Genomic DNA, 18,608 nt, shown 5'->3' with positions numbered 1-18,608 from the left:
TCCCACTTCGGGCTGCGGATTTACGGGATTTTGACTACCCTCGCTAACCAAAAACCCTTCCCAAGCCCCAGGGCGACAAGCCCGCAGTGCCGCTGCCTCCCTTCCCTCCGCGGCCACCCCGGGGGGCGACAGCAGCGCCGCCCCCTCGAGCCCCCCGACGCCGGCAGCGGCACGACGGGGACCCGACCTCCCCCAAACCCCCCCCGTCCGCCCCCACACACCTCCCCCGGCCCCCTTCGTGCCCCCGGCCGCCGGGCGGAGCCCTCCCCGGGGCACCCCACAGCCCCGGCCGCCCCTCGCCCTGCCTCCGCCCCGACGGGGCGGCCGCGGCCGGCGCCGCCCCACAGCCCGGCGGCCGGGCTATATAGGGCGGCGGGGAGCGGGGCGCAGCGCGGCGGAGCCATGGGCAACCGGGTGGCTCGGGGGGACTTCGAGTGGGTCTACACCGAGCAGCCCCACACGCAGCGCAGGAAGGAGATCCTGGGTACGTCGGGGGGGGTCCCGGGCTGGGGTACCGGGGTTGTAGGGGGGCGCCGGGGTTGTTCCCCCTCCGGAGGGGGCACGGTGAGCTGCCCCCCGGCTTTAATGCAGCAGGTGGAAGAGCATGGGGGGAACATCTGCGGCGTTTCATCGCTTCTCCCATGCAATATGCTCCTTGAATTTCTTTCCTCGCGGTTTCCTCCTTCAGCTAGGGGAGCTGAACTGCTCCGCTTGTCAAGGCAGCGGAGGCTGGCTGGGATCCCTCCTCAGCGCGAGATCTTTTTGGTGGCGGTCGCACAAATGGGGATGTGGGTGAGCTTGCCAGAGAGCAGCAGAAAGCCCTGCTGCTTGCTTTGTCCTGGCAGTAAGGAGGTATAGCAGTAAGGAGGTATAGCTACCTTGTTTTTTTCCTTTTGTGCAGGCAGCATTTAACAGTACATATAAATATGTTGGGGGGCTTGGGGTTTCCTGAAGCTGTTTTCCAAGAAGAACCAATAATTCAGAATATTGTTGTGTATTTCCTGAATTTTTCCCTTCAGCATTTTATCAATAAAAAAGACTTTGACTTGTTTTACCTTCCCTCCAATCAGCAGCATGAAGTTTTTTAAAGATCCTGTATAAAGGAAGGGGCTGGGGCTTGTGGCTGAGGGCTGGGCAGGGGCTGCGATAACCAGGTGCCGTTTCTCAGCTCCTCCATGCTTTCGTAGATTAATCCAGGATCGGTCTAAGCTAGAGAAACATTTCCCATGTAGTTACGGTAGTGGAATATCCTGGTACAGGTTTGAATTGCATCCAGGAAAATAGCTGTTATTTTACTCTGTAATAATGATAGAGAGACAAATGATATCATTATATAAAAATGCTGCCCCTTGGTGTCGTGCCACTGATGCTTTTGGTGACGGGAACTATGATTTTGGTGAGCTCTGGGTAGGAGTGTGTGTAGTGGGGCTCCCCCTTTCTAACCTTCTGCTTTCCGCATCTTGCTTGGAGTGGAGTCTGCAGCCTGTGGTGAAAGGCAGTGCTGGAGTGCTTGGGCTGCCTTACCCTTGCCTTGACAAACTCTTTTTTTGGGACCTATCAGCCTAATGCTTGCAGAGGCTTTGCCCCACACTTGTTTTGGGCTCAGAAAGAGCAGCTGGAATCTAGGTCTGTCTCCTTCCCCCCAGCGAGGGAGCAGGAAGAGTGGTGGGGAAGTGGAGATATGGACTAGCTGGGCAGAAAGGGTCATGAAACTAGTGTCATGAATGCCAAAACATCACCAAAAGTTATTGAAACTGTCATGATATCCCATGTGATATCGGCGTAATCACTGTCACTGTATTGCTCAATGCCTGAGGGTCAGTAAACCCTGGTGTTTAAAGTGTACTTAGCAAAGTATCTAGTGTCTGTTGAGCAGAGTACGATTCATGAATCTTGTATACATACGAACATTTATCCATAAATATCCCTGTATTTTACATTTTTGTGTATAGCATTGCTTTAGGGACAGAAGCATTCCGTGCCGATAAAGGAAGTATTTCCTTCCCTGTAGGTTAATGATTTAGTAGTTAAGTACTGAAACTGGATTGTTTTCTGTTCAGGCTGTAGCTTTTGGAGATGTTGATCTCTCTCAGGCATGGCTACTTGGATTTAAATGCAAATTGAAAATTATCTATAAGGGAAGAAAATACAGGGAGCCTGACAAACACATTAGGCAGCTTCTTTCCACAGACGCGCTATTTCCTTATGCTGCTTTCCCAACCTGCTTCTATGGAGTAACCGAGTTTCGTGTCCTGGTTTAATTGTTAGCAGCCCTGGTGCCTCTATGACTTTTGTCGGTGGTGATGATATGCCTGAGTGACAAAAATGCCTCTGAGTTAGAGGAATCTCTTCAAGAACTGTCAGTTCAAGCTTTCCGGCTGCGGTGGTTGCAGATTCCCAGGTAGCAGCCCTGGCATATTTGACCCAGGAGTGATCTTTGGGGCAGATGGTTATCCGCTGGGCGGGAGGGCTGTGTGCCGACAGGGCTGGCTGGAAGCTGGCTTATAGCAGGGCTCTGTTGCAACAGATGAGCCTACTAGGGGTACAATTCACAGAATCATCTAGGTTGGAAGAGACCTCCAAGATCACTTAGTCCAACCTCTGCCCTAACACTAACAAGTCCTCCACTAAACCATACCACTAAGCTCAACATTTAAACGGCTCTTAAAGACCTCCAGGGAAGACCTCAACCACCTCCCTGGGCAGCCCATTCCAATGCCTAACAACCCTTTCAGTAAAGAAGTTCTTCCTAATATCCAATCTAAACCTCCCCTGGTGCAACTTTAGCCCATTCCCCCTCGTCCTGTCACCAGGCACGTGGGAGAATTTGTGTAACGTTGTGGAGAGCTGTGTCAGGGAAAGACCTGGCTGAAAACTAACCCAGTGGAAGAAGGATTTTCATCTGCTATTGGAGGGAGAGACCAGGTGTAATGTAGAGGGGATATGTACTTCTAGAAGAATTAAGATTTCAACATTAGTGGCAGTAAGGGTCTGTTGGATTAAAACGTGTAGTACTGTGATCTTACACAATGGGAAGTGTTGGTGTTTTTTTGGTCTCGAGAGAAAATGAACAGACTTACTGCTCAGATGCTGGTAACACCATAAGCACACAATGAATGGTCATTTCATCTGCAATCAGTTCTCCAAATGCAAGCAATGAGCAATATGTTGTGGCATGGGAAGAATGAGATCTTACATGTGCTGTGTGTTGGATCTAACTTTACAGAATTACTGTAGGTTGGTCAGAAGGTGTCTTGTCTCTCGGGTTCCTTAGAGAAGCATCTGTTTGCTGCTGAGGATGAGGGCTGAATCAGTGTTGCTCATGGTAAGCTGGGAGTAGCTGCAAATGATCTAACATCCAAGCATGATTATATACTTGGTTCTTTGGCAAGTTATTTTATAGTGTAGATGGAATAGGTGCTTTATCCTGTAGAAAGGCTGAGATGTTAAACTGGGAGGGAAGGAGAGGACACAAAGCAAAGGCCAGAATCCATTTAATTTTCACATTTAGCCAATTTCTGAGTATAATAGTTTCCAGACAATAGGAGTTTTGCTCATTTATTTACAGATGAGTTTAGTATTTCTTACAGATGACTCCTCTGCCTACCTGAACTTCACATTTATGAGAAGTCTGATAAATTGCACCTACTAAAATGTGCAAGATGCATATCTCAGTAGCGTAAATCAAAGCTCTGAATACATATGCTTCTGGCAAAGAAACTGAGTCTGTTTCCCCTTTATACTGCAGTACGTGGGCACGCTGCTGCCACTGATGTGCCTGTTCTCTGATCAGCGCATTCAGAATAGCTGCCGTCTCCGTGCTCATGCAAATTCCCTTTGGGGATCATCTCCAAAATAAATCGCACTAGCAGAAAGACAATGTCCTAGGTGTTCCTGGTCTTCTGCTGACAACGTATTAAGTGCACCTGAAGGCTTCAGTGTGCTCCATGCTGCATGTTTTTGTTTGAGGTTGTTGGGAGCACTCTTTGTAACACTCCTACCTCCCCTTACTCCCGGCCAGCTAATAACCAAGCATAAACAAACGGGTCACAGCTGCTGGAATAGTGGTGTGCTGACACCATCCACCTCTGTTACCAGAACCGTGGCACCACTGCAGCGCTTTGCCTCTGGTGGGCACTTCTGGGTGACCCAGCTCCTTTGGGCCTGACAGCACAAAGCGGCTCAGGTGCTCCTGAGGGGCACGTAGAAGTCCGTGCGTGGTGGATATGTAAAACGTCTGAGTAATTAGTTGGGTCAAAAAGGCTCCTTATTAGTTTGCACGCTGGAGGGGGCAGGAGACGAGGGAAAGCAAAGCTTTTGTCATGCATGCTGTCCTCCGGGTGTGTCCTACCTGTGTCCTGGCTCACGTATGGTTTGAATTAAATGCAGCTCAAATGGGCCATGCTGTTTGTGAGCGTGTTCACAGGCTGAGCTGCTAAAAAGCAAAACACTACCATGTCAGCAAACTGACCTATTTGCTTGTTTGTTTTTGGTACAAATACCAGCTCCAACGTAAGACATAGTGTGGTAGAGCTAACATCCTGCGCCTGGTATCTCTTATTTGATCTGGCACGGACTCATATCTAATAGAACATAGTCCAGGACAGCAGCATCACAGACTTTTTTCTTTTCCTCCTTTTTAACATGCCTTCTGAAAACATTATACTGAATAGTATGCCCACTGTGACTATACCTGTATGCCACATTTGTGGTCAAAGTAAAGGAAGATGAAGAAATTAAATTCCTTCTCTTGTTACTCCTACCTCTCATGGATGTGAGCACTGCTGCTCCTTTATAACTCCACCACTTCTGTGTTTCTGAACTGCTCCATCTTTTGCCCATGTCCAAATCTTGTGTCTACCAAAATGTGCAAGTGCTAAGTACGTGGTGTCAAAGCAATGAGCATTTGTGTCTGTTGCCCTCACTGAGATCTAACTGGGTCTCTCCAGAGTTATCTTAAAACAAAGCATTATCAGTGGGACCAGAGAATGAGTGAGGGTTCAGAACAAGGTATTTGTAGAATCATATAATGGTTTGGGTTGGAAGAGACCTCTAAAGATCTTCTAGGCCACCCCCCAGCATCGGCAGGGACATCTCTTGCTAGATCAGGTATTCACTGTCTCCTGAGGAGCAGAAACACCAGGAACTGGTGACTGCTTCTCTAGGAACAATTACTCCAGCCCTAACTGGGGATTGCTGTAGAATTACGCCGAGTGCTCCTGGACTCCCAGAAAGGTCCTCTGACTACATTTTTTTAACTTAATGCTCTTTGTCAGTGGTGTTTCAGAATGAGGCACGCCTCTAGAAAGGTAACTGATGCTTATACACAACAGTGGAGTGATCTCTGCAATTGTTAATTTGGTAAACGAGTTGTTTCAGAATCATGAACGCTTTTGAAAATAAACTCTCAGCATTTGTTCTCTCTTGACTACTGTTCTTTTATCCACACTGTTGAACAAGTGGGAAGTGCTGCATTTCATCGTCCCGGTGGAGTTTTCAGTTGCTCTGAGTTTATGGCATGGAGACTGTGGAGCTGGTTGGGTTGGGCAGAATTATTAACTACAGCTGCATACTGTGCTAAAGTGCTTGCACTGCTTTTTCACCGTGTGCTGACCTTGGAGACAGAAAAGCCATGTTTCTGCACTGCTGTACATCCACACCAGTATGCCTGCTCTCCCAGTGGCAGTATGTTGGCTCTCTCTGGACAACTGGAAGCAGTGCATGGGGATAAGCTGTCTGCTGGGCTGAGCTAACAAATCCCAGAAAGCTGGAGGCTGGAGCATGTGCTGCGGAGACAGAGTAGCTGGAACTGTCCTGATTATACTCTAAAGGGCAAATCCTGGTCCCATATGGTCACCTAACTTTGTGTTTCTTCTTTCCTTCTTCTCCTCTCTACCTAGAAAGGCAGAATATTTGTTTGTTTTTCTCATGTCCCTGTTCCCCATCCATGACATGACTGTTGATAATGAAGAGCTCACTATAAATTATATTTTATGACCATCTTCATATGCTAGCCCTGACCCAGTGCTTGTTGGGAAGCAATGGACTCCAGCCTTATGGAGACTGGTCATGTTAATAACCGAATAGTGCTTAGAAAGACAAAGAGAGAAGAGATTTGGGAAAGACCAGCATGATGTAAGTTCATATACATCTTAGTGTGAAACTGTAGCAGACGCCAGAAGGAGTGTAAGTTTTGGAAGGGTCAGCATTCAACGTTCTGCATTTGCAGCCACTCCACCGGTGGGGCTTTGAGCCTTCAGGAGCTTTGCAGCTGCACCTGTCAGCAGCCTCCTGGAAAGAGGAAGCAGTTATCAGTATTAATGATAAGCGCACACAGTGTTTTGGCTTAACTATTATACAAAAATTTACTGTTGGATAGGAATTTATCACGTTCAATTTAATATTAAACCCAGGCAAGTTACTTCATAGCTGTCACCTGTGATGAATGCAAGCTGCCTGCATCGCTGCTTGCACACAGTGCTGCTGCTGGTTACTGCTCTGAACTCCCTTCTAGGTAAGCTGCAACAACAATAAATAGGTCAAAACTTTCTCAAACTACAACATAAAAGCACTGCTTAGTCATTTTCCTGTCCACTTAGGGGTTTTTTTTTTTGGTTTTTTTTTTTTTTTTTTGATTGAAGTGACCTGACTTTGGCCAGGCAGAACAGATTTGGCCATTTTGTATCTGTGCGACAGCCAGAGTGGTGGCTGCAGTAACTTCTCTCTGCCAACTGCATGACTGAAGGATTGCGGTTGCTTGATTTAATAAAGGAATTTCTCACTTTTGGACAGATAGCCCTAAGGCGGACATTAAGCTATATACAAATATTTCTGTAATGGACTTCCTGACCAGGTCATTATATCAAGTTATTCTTGAAAGCAGATATCCTGGCACTTTGTGTAAAACCTTTAGTACCTGTCTAGGTATGAGGGAACAATTTCTACAATGTTACCATTTCTAGTGTGAAAAAGTATAATTTCTAAAACTGCAAAAACAAGGACAAAAACAAAACAGTGAGAACAAAAATCTGGATTTTTTAAGAGATTTTTGTCAAAAAGCTAGGCTGACTTGAGAATGATGCGAGGTTTTACTAGTGCTTTCCCACCTGCCTGAATATTTCTAATGATGATTTTGTCCCCTTGTCTGCACAAGGGGAAGAGCCAAGGATATCCCTTCTCTCATCTTCATCCATAACACTTAATCTTTGTCTCTTAACATCTGTCGAGCCTGGCTGCAGTTGACCACCAGGCTCCAAAGTTGTTGGAATAGTTGCAGAGCATGCCTGCATCAACCTGCTTCCTTAACTTCTGCTGCAGACTTCTCAAGGTTCACTCCTATAAAAAAAACTTCATTTGCATCCCTCACTCAGTGCCTGGCACTGCTTTCAAGGTCACATGAAGTTGTGTGTATTGTCTCTGGTGTTTGTTTATAGTACATACAGCTGCACAGATGCAAATCGTCGTTACCTCATTTTATGGCATTGGTATCACAGTGATAGGCAGATGACATTTGATTTTCTATTCATAAAATGTGCCTATCAAATTTGTAGGGACACATTGTGTAACCTCAGGCTCCAGAATGAGTGACTTGTCCTACAGTCTTATCTATGAGAGCTGCAATTATTGATAAATGCAGAGTATGAGTAAAAACAGGGAGGTTGATAGGTGGGCAAAGGCCATAAAACTGGAAAAATTCCAGTGCAAGGTAGCACTAGGAGTGAGAAGTGGGGGGTTTGTAAAGAAGAGATGTGAAGGAAAGAGCAGCACCTAGAAGATAAGCTGGAATTCTTTATATATATATATATATATATTTATTTATATATATATATATATACATATATATGTAAAAGATCAATTGGACGGCCACCAAAGGTTGGTAAGCTGGTCCTGTACTGACATGAGTCAGACCTGGCAAGTCGAATCCGTGTCCCTCTAATCCTTTATTGCAGTATTTGTGAGGCTGCATGTGGGATTATCTATGTGATTTTTTTCATGCCTCTTTCTGATATGTGACTTGGGAACAGGCTAATGAATGGGAAAATAGGAAAAAAAAAATCTGTATCTTAAAAATTCCTGATAATATTACTGACTTTCTAGTGATGTTAGCATGTGCAAAGGCTCGTGCACGTTGTAAGCATTGGCGAACACTCACTTATGAAACTTTTCTTAATGCTACAGTTGTCATGTAACCACAGAGTAAAACCAGGAGAGCCTGTTGCACAGCCCTCTTGCCCTGCTAGTATGTCTGAAACCAAGGTGTGGAAAGTATTACAAAGGAGGCACCTGTATCTCTCTTCTGCTGAAAATAGCAACTGGATGGGGCAAAAAGAAAGCAAAGTGGAAAAACTTGAAAAAGATGCTTTTTGAGCTTACGTTTGATGGTTATTAGCATCCTAATACTCATCCTCGTGAGGGTGCGTGGTGCCACTTGTTGACCACCAGGGTCATCCAATATATATGCACACACGTATTGGACATGAAGCTGGAAGTGGGGATGGAGCCCATACATTAATAAAGTTTTTGCTGTAGTGGTAACTTTGCTCTGGAATTTCTATTTTATAAATATAGGGCCTCAAATTTAAGGTGATAAAAGTAAAAAGCACCAGTGTTGATTGTTTACCTAACTGTGAGTTAATGAGATTTTTCTCTGCATTTTTCTCTTTAGCAAAATATCCAGAGATCAAGACTTTGATGGGACCTGATCCACACTTGAAGTGGATTGTATCTGGAATGGTTTTCACGCAGTTTCTAGCATGCTATCTGGTGAAAGACTTATCTTGGAAATGGATTTTCTTTTGGGCTTATGCTTTTGGGGGTTGCATCAACCATTCACTGACCCTAGCCATCCATGATATCTCACACAATGTCGCCTTTGGGAACAAGCAGGCCAAGTGGAACCGATGGTTTGCGGTCTTTGCCAACCTGCCAATAGGTATCCCTTACTCTGCCTCCTTCAAGAAATACCACATAGACCATCACCGGTACCTTGGTGGGGACAGCCTGGATGTGGACATTCCCACGGACTTTGAAGGCTGGTTCTTCTGTACGCCGCTTCGGAAACTGCTTTGGCTCTTCCTCCAGCCTTTCTTCTACAGTCTGAGACCGTTGTATGTGAACCCCAAAGCAATCACACGGATGGAAATTTTTAATGCCATTGTGCAGTTTTCTGTTGATCTTATCATTTACTACCTTTGGGGGCTCAAACCTATTATTTACTTAATAGCAGGTACAATTCTTTGCATGGGTTTACATCCCATTTCTGGGCACTTCATAGCAGAACACTACATGTTTTTAAAAGGATTCGAGACCTACTCTTATTATGGACCTCTGAACTGGCTCACCTTTAACGTAGGCTACCACATGGAGCACCACGACTTCCCCAGCATTCCTGGGTGCAAGTTGCCAATGGTAAGTAAAGCACGAGCGCAGTGACCTGGATTTTTATAGAAGCTGCTAAACTGTCTCAAAGCAGTCACTCTAAATCATAGATCATTCTGTTTTTTTTTAGAAAAAGGATAAAAGGAGAAAGCTCTCCGAATTTGTTTCTAATCCTTTCTTTTTAAAGGGAGGCATTGAGAGAAATAGCTGCCAAAGTGCTAGAATATGTAGGTTATTTGAAGGAAACATGAACTTCTGAGCCTCAGAGGGCTCGAGTAATATTTTTGCATTATAAGATCCTCAAGCAATAGTCTAAATTTCTCTACTGCTTTTCCTCAGCTACCCAGTTTTGACTCTCTTTTAAGAGCCTTTATAAGGGTAAAGGCCCATCTGAAGTGAGTCAGGAGGCAATCACTACTTGAAAATTGTCTAATGATCAATCTATGTATTAACTCTATTGCTTGATTAACATCAAACAAAAGTCTATTTTTGAGATGACATAAGTACTGGGGCGTGTTCCAGCTTGACACAAATAGTACTAGGAAATAAATCCCCACTCTACATGACTTGTTTTAGCTCTGCTGCCCCACCCACAGAAACGGAGGGTGCCTGGTCCGTCAGAGGGAAAGCGCCGTGGCTTTGCTCTTTCTAAAGTCGAGCCCCCTGTTGTTTACATTTTATCAGTTGTGGGAATCAAATTTGCAAAGCCCAGGTGTCTAGGAATGGTTTTGAGTCTACCACCAGGAATGTAGCTGCTCTTCTGGATTTTAATGCGAGGGTTCCTCGGCAGCTGTGCTCGCAGTGCCAAAGGTACGTGACTTTGAGTATTACTCCTACACACAGATCCTCTGGCATAGCAGGGAGGAAACGTCTTCTGCTGTTGGGGAGCTACAGCAGCAACATCCTCCTGAGGAGGAGGCAGAGCTGAGGAGGCTGAGGCCCTGGAGCTGTGATCCCCATGCTAGTGCAGAACACAACTTTTATGGTGGTGTATCTGGGCAAATTGATTTTGGGAACTCCACTTTTTGGGTTAATGTTTTTCCACACAGAAACACTGACAGAAGGTTCAAAACAAGAAGCTATACAGCCTGCAGTTCTGTTTTAACATCTCCCCTTGACTGCTGGAGGCCTGTCCTGAAGAAGCTGACTATTCCTGGTGGGGTTCAGGGCAGCCAGCGTTTACATGTCAGGTTCTCCCATCAGGCACTCCTATTGCTGATACACCTGATAGCTCAGCTGGGAAATGCATGAGCTTAGTTTTAGCTACAAATGTTCAAACTTGTTAGATAGGCTTAGATACTTAGATTACTGAAATGTAAATACAAGAAGAGAAGGAGGTTTAAGCTCTGTATCTTACACAAGGGAGGTGAGTGACTAATTGAACTTGCTGGGACTGTTGCTCCAGACCTGAACGAGACCTGAAAAGCTCTTCCCCACCCACATCACAAATAGCTTAGCGTAATTTCTCGAGGCAGTGTAGCAGCTGGAAGTGTCTGCACTCCCGTGTAAAGAGGATAGAGTTATTAGTTGAATTTCATGGACTTGTTTTCATGTGTTTCTAGCTCTAGGGCAACTGAGACTTGCCCTGCTGGTGGAGAAGATACCAGGTTTGTCAGTCGTCGTTGCCCGATAGAACAATACGGAAAACTTGAGTCTTTGACAAGTGAACATTTGCAAGTGAAAATCTATTATGAAGGGGAACTCCTTTGTCAAAACAGCTGTTGTGGAAAATAGTTTGACCATTAAAACGTTTTCTGTTCTTTCCTGCAAATTGAGGAGAAAAACCTTTGCCTCTTTGGTTGAAGGAGCGGGGACAGACTCTATGGATTGTTTTAATGCATGAACTTCATAACAGGTAGGGGTAGAAATCTCCCCATGCTTAAACTCTCAGCAGATTTTTCACTCAGCAAAGATCTATTTTTTTCCACGAAGTCTTCAAGCACTCAAACTTTTAATAATTGAGTTGCTTGATTTGGATGACCTCCCATTTCTTCAAATGTTGGCAAACATAAAGTGGAAGAAAGTCTCTGTTCTTGCATGAATGAGAGCAGGGGAGAAATAGGATCAGAAAATAACTGGATCTTAAGCTTGAAAAGTAACAGGATCTTCTGCTTGCTTATCAGAGAAGTAAATTTTGTCCTTTATTACAGGTGTCTTACCCAGTATGTTCTGAGTAATATGTTTGCCGCTAGAAAGACCTTTACCCTGGGACTGTGAAAAACTTGAAATATAATAGGCTGTGCCATAAGCTTCTAGAGATTAACAGTGAGTGACATTAGTGCGCAGTAAGAACTTGTCCCGCTAGTATAATGAGAGATTACACAAGAGATCATGAAACTTTTCATTGTAACGAAAGACCTCTCTAAAAAAATACCTATAGACTTATGACCAGATTAGCCTTTGAGTGAAGCCTTAGAACAATAAAATTGCATTCTTCACCAAGTGAGTAAGAAGATTCATTCTTCATTATCTGAAGGACTGAATAGGCTTACAGTGAGGGGAGACAGGAGAACAAGGAGGAACTCAGTACTCGTCCTACAAACAGCAAAAACTGCCGTGTTACCAGAGGCAAACAAGTTATTCATTAAGCTTGTGGGAAAAGTGGAAGACATGGTATGAAGCCAGATTTGTTAGACAAGACTGGAAAACATGGTAGATGTACTCCTTCTGCACTGCAGGTTTCATTAACCCTGTGGTGGCCAGGAGGGCTACCTTGAGTTCTTCCTCTTCAGTCAAGGAGTATGGAGGGAAATCCTGTACTCTGGTTTCTAGCACTCTAAACAATTTTCTTATCTCATCATAAGGATCTCTAACTCCTGTATTGCCCCAGGACAAAAGGTCTGTAACACTTGTGGTGGAATACTAGGTTGTATTTAACTTCCGTGTCTATCTGGTACTGTGGAGTAGGATGGGGGCCTTGTTGCTGTGCTCTACAAACACAAAACCAGAAGCAAAGTTTCCACCCAAAAGATTCATTACTTACCTCCTTGATCTACTTGAAGGATAGCACCAATATACCAGGTGCCAAGTGTTAGCTAATTGTGGATTTTGATTTTGGGTTATCCTTCCACAATAGCTTCCATTCACTTCTAGTTGTGATCTATAAGAAGGGAGGAGGAAATTGAAGCAGACGGGCCCTTTCCAGTGCAACGAGGAGAGCTTGGAATGGGGAAGGCAGAGGCAGGATGTAGAAATACTTCGTCACAATACCATCCTTTTTGAGATGATGGTAAGACTGGTTGCAAAAATTGCTACCTGGAAAAACTGCCGTCCACAGGTTTTGTGCTGTACCCAGAATGCAACATGGGGGATGCCTTTTTAGCCTACAGTATGCTTAATAAAGGTAGTTTAATGCTGTATTTAAAAGGGGACCTGCATTTAAAAACAATAAAAATGCACTTCCTGTCAACTACTCTGTGGACAGTAAAGAGATCATTTTGTTTTGCACATGGAGATGCTGAAACAAATGGTAGCGGATAAGCTATTTTTGCTGGGAACCTTTTTTTGTGTACATGCATTGCAGAAGAGAAAACACTTTTTATTTTTTTTTCTCCCATATGCTAGCATAATGGAAACAAGCACCAAACACACTTCCTTGTCTTTTCCATAAAAAAATCCTTCACGTGTCCCCTCTAACTATATTCATTAAATTTTTCCTGTTCACCATTCCTTTGTCAGAAACATTTTATCATGGTATTATAGTTTATCTTTTCTCCCTGGTTTCTGTACATGTCATGCAGTTTTCCTGCCTGGAGCACAGAGACCTTACCAAAGGTGCAAGCTCTGCCTGCCTTCCTGCATGAAGTGCTGCTGGGCACGAAGCTAAAAAGGGACAGGGGCAAAATGCTACTGAGCTGCTGCCCCACAGATGGGTAACCCACTCCAGTGCAAGCCCTGAGCCATCTCCTATGGTTTCTAGATTGAACTTACTCAAAAAGAGATGGCACCATACCCTGCCGGGAGGTGCTAAACTGATATGCTTGGTGAGCAAGCCACTCCTCCATCCCTTGATGCTGGCAGGCAGCTTGCCAGCCATGAGTGGTCTGCCTGCTTCCAGGTCACAAAATTCACTCTTCCCAGTGGAAAGCTTCCTGGTGGCAAAACTATTTTGTGGCAACTGGGGATGACATTTCTTGTTTATCACAAACGGGAATAATTTCACGTGGTTCACACACGGATAACAGCTGCATTCCTTTGGAAAATAGGAAAACTACAGGATCTCCTCAAGTGTTCAGCCAGGGTAGCTGTGTACTATAGGAAGCTTTTGGGGATGGGGACCTGGTACATCCTTTATGTCTGCATAGGGTCTCGTTGGTGACCTTTATTCACCAAGGAGCTTACAGCATGAACAGTCCCTCTCATCCTCTGGCTGTTTCAGTTACCCAGCTGGGAAAGGGAAGGATGCAAACCCCAGATTAAATCATTTCTTACCGTGGTTACAGGAAGAGAGCAGGGAATTAAATCTGCATCTGCAGAGCTCTTACCCAGTGCCTGGAAATCACCCTTCTTCCAGCTATTAACAAATGCGTCTAAGGGGAAATGTTGGTGTTGTCTGCATCACGCCGAAAATGAATCACCTCTGAAGTACAGGCCAACACTTCAGAGCAGGATGTAGGAAATTATCAGGCAGTCACAGGTATTTGGTGGCAGGCAGAGCATAATGAGACCTGAATTAAATCTCCCTCCTCCAACACAACACTGCCACGCCACTGGCACAAGGAGTGCACGAGGGCTGAAGTATAGAAGTAAAAGATCGTAACAAAACGTGTGTTACCCAATCTGCCTCACAGGGAAGTGTCTGCTAGGGAGCTGAGCTAACCACGTAACCAGCAGTGAGCAGTGCTGGCTTGTAATTTACTCCAGGCCTCACCTGGAGTACTGTGTCCAGTTCTGGGCTCCCCAGTACAAAAATGACAGGGATCGCCTGGAAAGAGTCCAGCAGAAGGCCACAAGGATGATACGGGGCCTGGAGCATCTTCCCTATGAGGAAAGACAGAGAGACCTGGGTCTGTTCGGTCTTGAGAAGAGAAGACTGAGAGGGGATCTTATCAATTTTTCCAAATACCTGAAGTGTGGGAGACAGAGGGATTTGGCCGACCTCTTTTCAGTGGTTTGTGGGGACAGGACAAGGAGCAATGGCCACAAAATGGAGCACAGGAAGTTCCGCACCAACATGCGAAAGCACTTCTTCACGGTGAGGGTGACGGAGCACTGGAACAGGCTGCCCAGGGAGGTTGTGGAGTCTCCTTCTCTGGAGATATTCAAGGCCCGTCTGGACGCCTACCTGGGCAGCCTGCTCCAGGGAACCTGCTTTGGCAGGGGGGTTGGACCCGATGATCTCTTGAGGTCCCTTCCAACCCCTACAGTTCTGTGATTCTGTGATAATTTTGCTGTGAATCTTACCTTTCCACAAAGTGCTGTGTTAAGACTACACCATTACACTGTGGATGCTGACGAGTTCTTCCTCCCAGATGGCCATTTATGTGCAGCTCTAAATTTACTGGAATTCCCTGGAAGTCTTTGCTGGGCTCACTGTAGCTGGCTCTGAAATTCTGCAGTGTTTTTAAAGAGAGAAGTCGTGCTGTCCAGCCAGACAAACTGCTCTAGCATAGAGCTTTGTTTGTCTAGAAAGTGGAGTTTTAATAAAACAATGCCCAAATTGGTGTTTTTTTTTGTTTGTTTGTTTGTTTTTGTGAAATGTACAATAGCTCACACTGATACCCAGGAATTCTTACAGTTCCCCAAACCTGCCAGGTCTGAAACCTCTTTGTCCTCTGGTTCTGGCCTTGCTCCTTCTGCACCACCACCCACAAAAACACGCAATGCTTCTGTGGTGGCAAGAGTTTTAAGGCTTGTGGATTTGTAACAGGGATGAAACTTTGTGAAATTCAGGCTCTACTGAGGAGCCCTGCAGCATTTTTAACTCTGGGCTGAAGGGAAGGGACCACCCCAGGATCTCCTCTGCCTGGAGGAGGAAGCCCTCGCAGGTTTGCATAGGGGTAGCAGAATGGAGGGGAGAAAAAAAAGAAAAAAATCAATTAAAAAATGGCAAGCATAGCCCAGGCTGTCATTGGCATTTTCTCAATTGCTATTTCTCTCCTCACCAGAACCCTCAGCAGACAAGTATTGCGAGTGGCATTCCTTGCTTAAATACAGCGTGTTGGCTTGCTGGCGATTTGTAGGGCGGATTAGTCACCTCGCTGCGGAGAGCTCTCCACCTCCCAAGTGAGCGAAATTGGGTTCTGACTGAAGGCAGAGGTCCATCATCTTTCAAACCCTAGCACTGCAAGGCAGAACTTACATCCAAAATCGAAGTATCTAAATGGATTTAAGTGTATCTTGTTTGGCTGAACTTCAGGAACTCACAAGCGGTAACAAGTAACTTCAGGTTACAGCTGTGCTATCAGATCTGAAGAGGAAAACTGAAATACACCTGACACTGTGCAGCTAAACATCTTTTTCTCTCTCTTGTTCTTCCAGGTGAAGAAGATTGCAGCAGAATATTACGACAACCTTCCCTATCACCAGTCCTGGATTCGAGTCCTGTGGGACTTTGTTTTTGATGACAGTATCAGTCCGTATTCAAGGGTTAAGAGAAAATGCAAGCTGGCAAAAGAAAATTAATGGACTAGCTCCAGCTAGGAGTCGCACTGGTATTTGGTTTGTTTGTTTGAGTGGTGTGAGTGTTCTGCAGGAAGAGAAGGATGCTCCTATGTGCTGGCATAACATTGCTACGTGCTCCTTAGACCAAGAGGATAAGTGTCAAAATGCAGCAGTTGGATGCACTATTTTAGATACTATTTTGCTAATACTTTTAAATAAAGGATATTTGTGTGTGTAACCTTGAGAAACTACACTAGAGCAAGCTACACTTATATGAATCTTGGTCTAGACTTAAAGTTAACTTCCTGGGACAAGTGTGTCCCAGTCAAAGCTTTTGCCTGGGCTGCAATGGAGAATATTTGGTGTCTGTGTGTGTGTGTGTGTGTGTGCATGTGTGTAGCTGAGGCTGGTTTCTCTTCATGCCAGATGTGATGTAGATGCTTTGCATGCACAGGACCATGGAAGCAGGGATGACTGGCATGCAGTAGCAAATGATACTCTAGAAGAGAACACAAGGGTGCCTTTAGCTCACACTTCTGTCTAATCCAGTGTCTGATGCCTGACAATGGCTGGTGGTAGAGATTTTGTATATGAAATGGAATATGTATGTATTTTTGTACATTTGGATCTTTATTTTAGTAGCTGCTGTTTGACCTTTATTCCAGAACTTTGTTTAAACCTTTACTCAACCCATTTCTATTCTTAGGATCTAATATTCAATGTAGTTATGTGGCAGAGCTGAATTGTGGAGACTTGACAATGGGAAGCACGTGATACCTGTTCTTCCCTGCACTCTGGAAAGCTGACTACTAAACTGTCCTTACTAAGTGGTTAAAGGAGAACAGAGCTATAAAGGTCCTCTTATAACCTGACAGCTTAATCCCTCTAATGGTTTTGACTTTTTTTCTTCTGGAAACCCATGTACATTACAAAGGAAAGGATTATTTTACAGTCATGTTGATCCCTCAGAGTACGCTGTTAGGCCTGGGAAGCCCGATTTCCTCAATAAACTCAGTTTTGTTCCTCCCTCCTGCAGCACTGGATCCAGTGAGTCATTCTGGTGCAGTCTTCTGGCCTTTCATGAGCCTGGCACAACAGGCAGCTGAGGTAGCCTGCGGCAATTTGGGTTCCTCCGCCTACATTTCCTTTTCCTCCAGTTTCCTCATTCCTCTGATTTTGGCAGTCAGGTCAATAGCCAGGCTTGCTCAGCAGTGCAGGATCCTTTGTGACGCAGGGGCTGAGCACCAGTTCGTTCACAGATCCTGGTTTGGTCCCTGGGTTGGGCTTCTGGAAGAGAAGAGGAAGGACAGATCTCTTTCTGCCACTTCACCGAAGTGTGCCTTTTCCCCAGAAAAGAGGCCTTGGTGTGGGAGCCTCCATTAACTTCTTTGTGGCAGCGCTCATGTCAGGGAGCTTCGCTTTTTTATTAATTTACTTCAGTGCTGCTGGCACGTCGTTATCATGTATTCAGCTTGTCCTTAGCAAGCTGTTGCTCAACTCTCTTAGCCAATTTAGCAAGCTAATATAAAAACCATAATAAAGATTATGCCGTGCTCCTCAATCTGACTTTTGTACTTCTCCTCCATGGGGAGTGACCTTTCCCTGGTTCCCTTAGCTGCTCCGTGATGCAGTCACCTTTGTGAGCTGCACATTACCAGCCTACCCTGACACAGAGGGTCTGGTATAAACCGGGGGGAAGTAACCAAAATTGTCAGCTGCTTCTGACCCTGCCTCCCATCAGCATTTCAGTCGTGGTCCCACCTTGCTTTGCCACAGCGTCCCTGCTCTCTGCAGGGACTGGGAGCTGCTGGAAGTGCTGGTGCCTGCGGGTGTGCAGGGCGAGCCGAGCTGCCGTGAGTGTGGCTGCTGCCAGAGGAGGCTTTGGTCTTGTCCTCTCCACGGCCACTTGTTTTTGGTAACCACAGAGCAAACGGGACTGGGTTAGGAGAACGTGGGAGCTGGGTATGGTTTTATTCTCTTCACTTAAAAATCTTCACTAATCCTGACCTGTGCTTGGAAGCAGCGTGGGGTGTCAGCTGGAACCAGGCAGAGCCCCGGGCCTCTCTTTGCTGCTGTTCCCTGTCCCTGGGATGTGACAGGGTGTAGAGCTGGGTGAGCACCTGGGGAGGGGATGAGGTGTCACTGCTTCTGTCAGCCAAGCCCCCCTGCTTGTCCCCGTGCACCTCGGGGCTCTGCTCCCATTAAGCGGCCCTGTGCCATCTTTAGTTCGTTGGCTTAATCACAGGAGGCCTGCGGCGATGGAAGAGGGTAAGAAAAGCTCACGTACAGCCGGTTGCTGATGTTAACGCAGGGGCACGCCGTATCCAGGCTGCACACAGCTCGAGCGGCGGCAGTTTTTGCTGACCTTAGGCACAATGCACAGCTCTGAGACAAAACACAAACTGTGCCAGTTCCTCAAGAGTCTTCAAGCTTAAATAGAGATTCACGAAACAGTTGTGACCATCTGCAAGGCAGCACTTTAGGGAAGTAGTTGCCATGGTCAGGTATGCCGCTAAATGGGTTTGTAATTAAGGAACACATCGGCTGTTGTGTGAGATTTATGCAGCAGACCATAATAATCTTCACCATTACTGATGCTTGGCTGTGTTCTTCCTACCAGAAAGTCT

At 45.6% G+C, this 18,608-nt stretch overlaps 1 protein-coding gene across 2 annotated transcripts; it reads left to right on the top strand.

Annotated features, from left to right (window-relative positions):
- The first annotated feature begins 346 nt into the window (after positions 1-346).
- Positions 347-17,542, top strand: DEGS2 (delta 4-desaturase, sphingolipid 2). Of its 2 annotated transcripts, none has more exons than XM_080593212.1 (3): positions 347-484; positions 8,666-9,408; positions 15,859-17,542. In XM_080593212.1, the coding sequence occupies exons 1-3, from the start codon at positions 403-405 to the stop codon at positions 16,000-16,002; spliced, it is 969 nt and encodes a 322-aa protein (XP_080449338.1). In that variant the 5' UTR covers positions 347-402; the 3' UTR covers positions 16,003-17,542. The 2 variants fall into 2 exon arrangements, with proteins under 2 accessions (XP_080449338.1, XP_080449339.1); XM_080593213.1 differs by lacking the exon at positions 15,859-17,542 and adding an exon at positions 10,941-15,836.
- Positions 17,543-18,608: the final 1,066 nt, after the last annotated feature.

The sequence above is a fragment of the Anser brachyrhynchus genome (assembly GCF_964034855.1).
Source record: "Anser brachyrhynchus genome assembly, chromosome: 5".
In the NCBI taxonomy this organism is placed as follows: domain Eukaryota; kingdom Metazoa; phylum Chordata; class Aves; order Anseriformes; family Anatidae; genus Anser; species Anser brachyrhynchus.
Note: the sequence above shows the minus strand (reverse complement) of the source record. Positions and strands in the feature narration are given on the sequence as shown.

Excerpts from the sequence above, each read along its gene's own strand:
- DEGS2 (XM_080593212.1), top strand. The coding sequence starts at position 403 with ATGGGCAACCGGGTGGCTCGGGGGGACTTCGAGTGGGTCTACACCGAG. Across the intron at positions 485-8,665 it reads GCGCAGGAAGGAGATCCTGG|CAAAATATCCAGAGATCAAG; the intron begins GTACGTCGGGGG and ends TTTTCTCTTTAG. Across the intron at positions 9,409-15,858 it reads CTGGGTGCAAGTTGCCAATG|GTGAAGAAGATTGCAGCAGA; the intron begins GTAAGTAAAGCA and ends TTGTTCTTCCAG.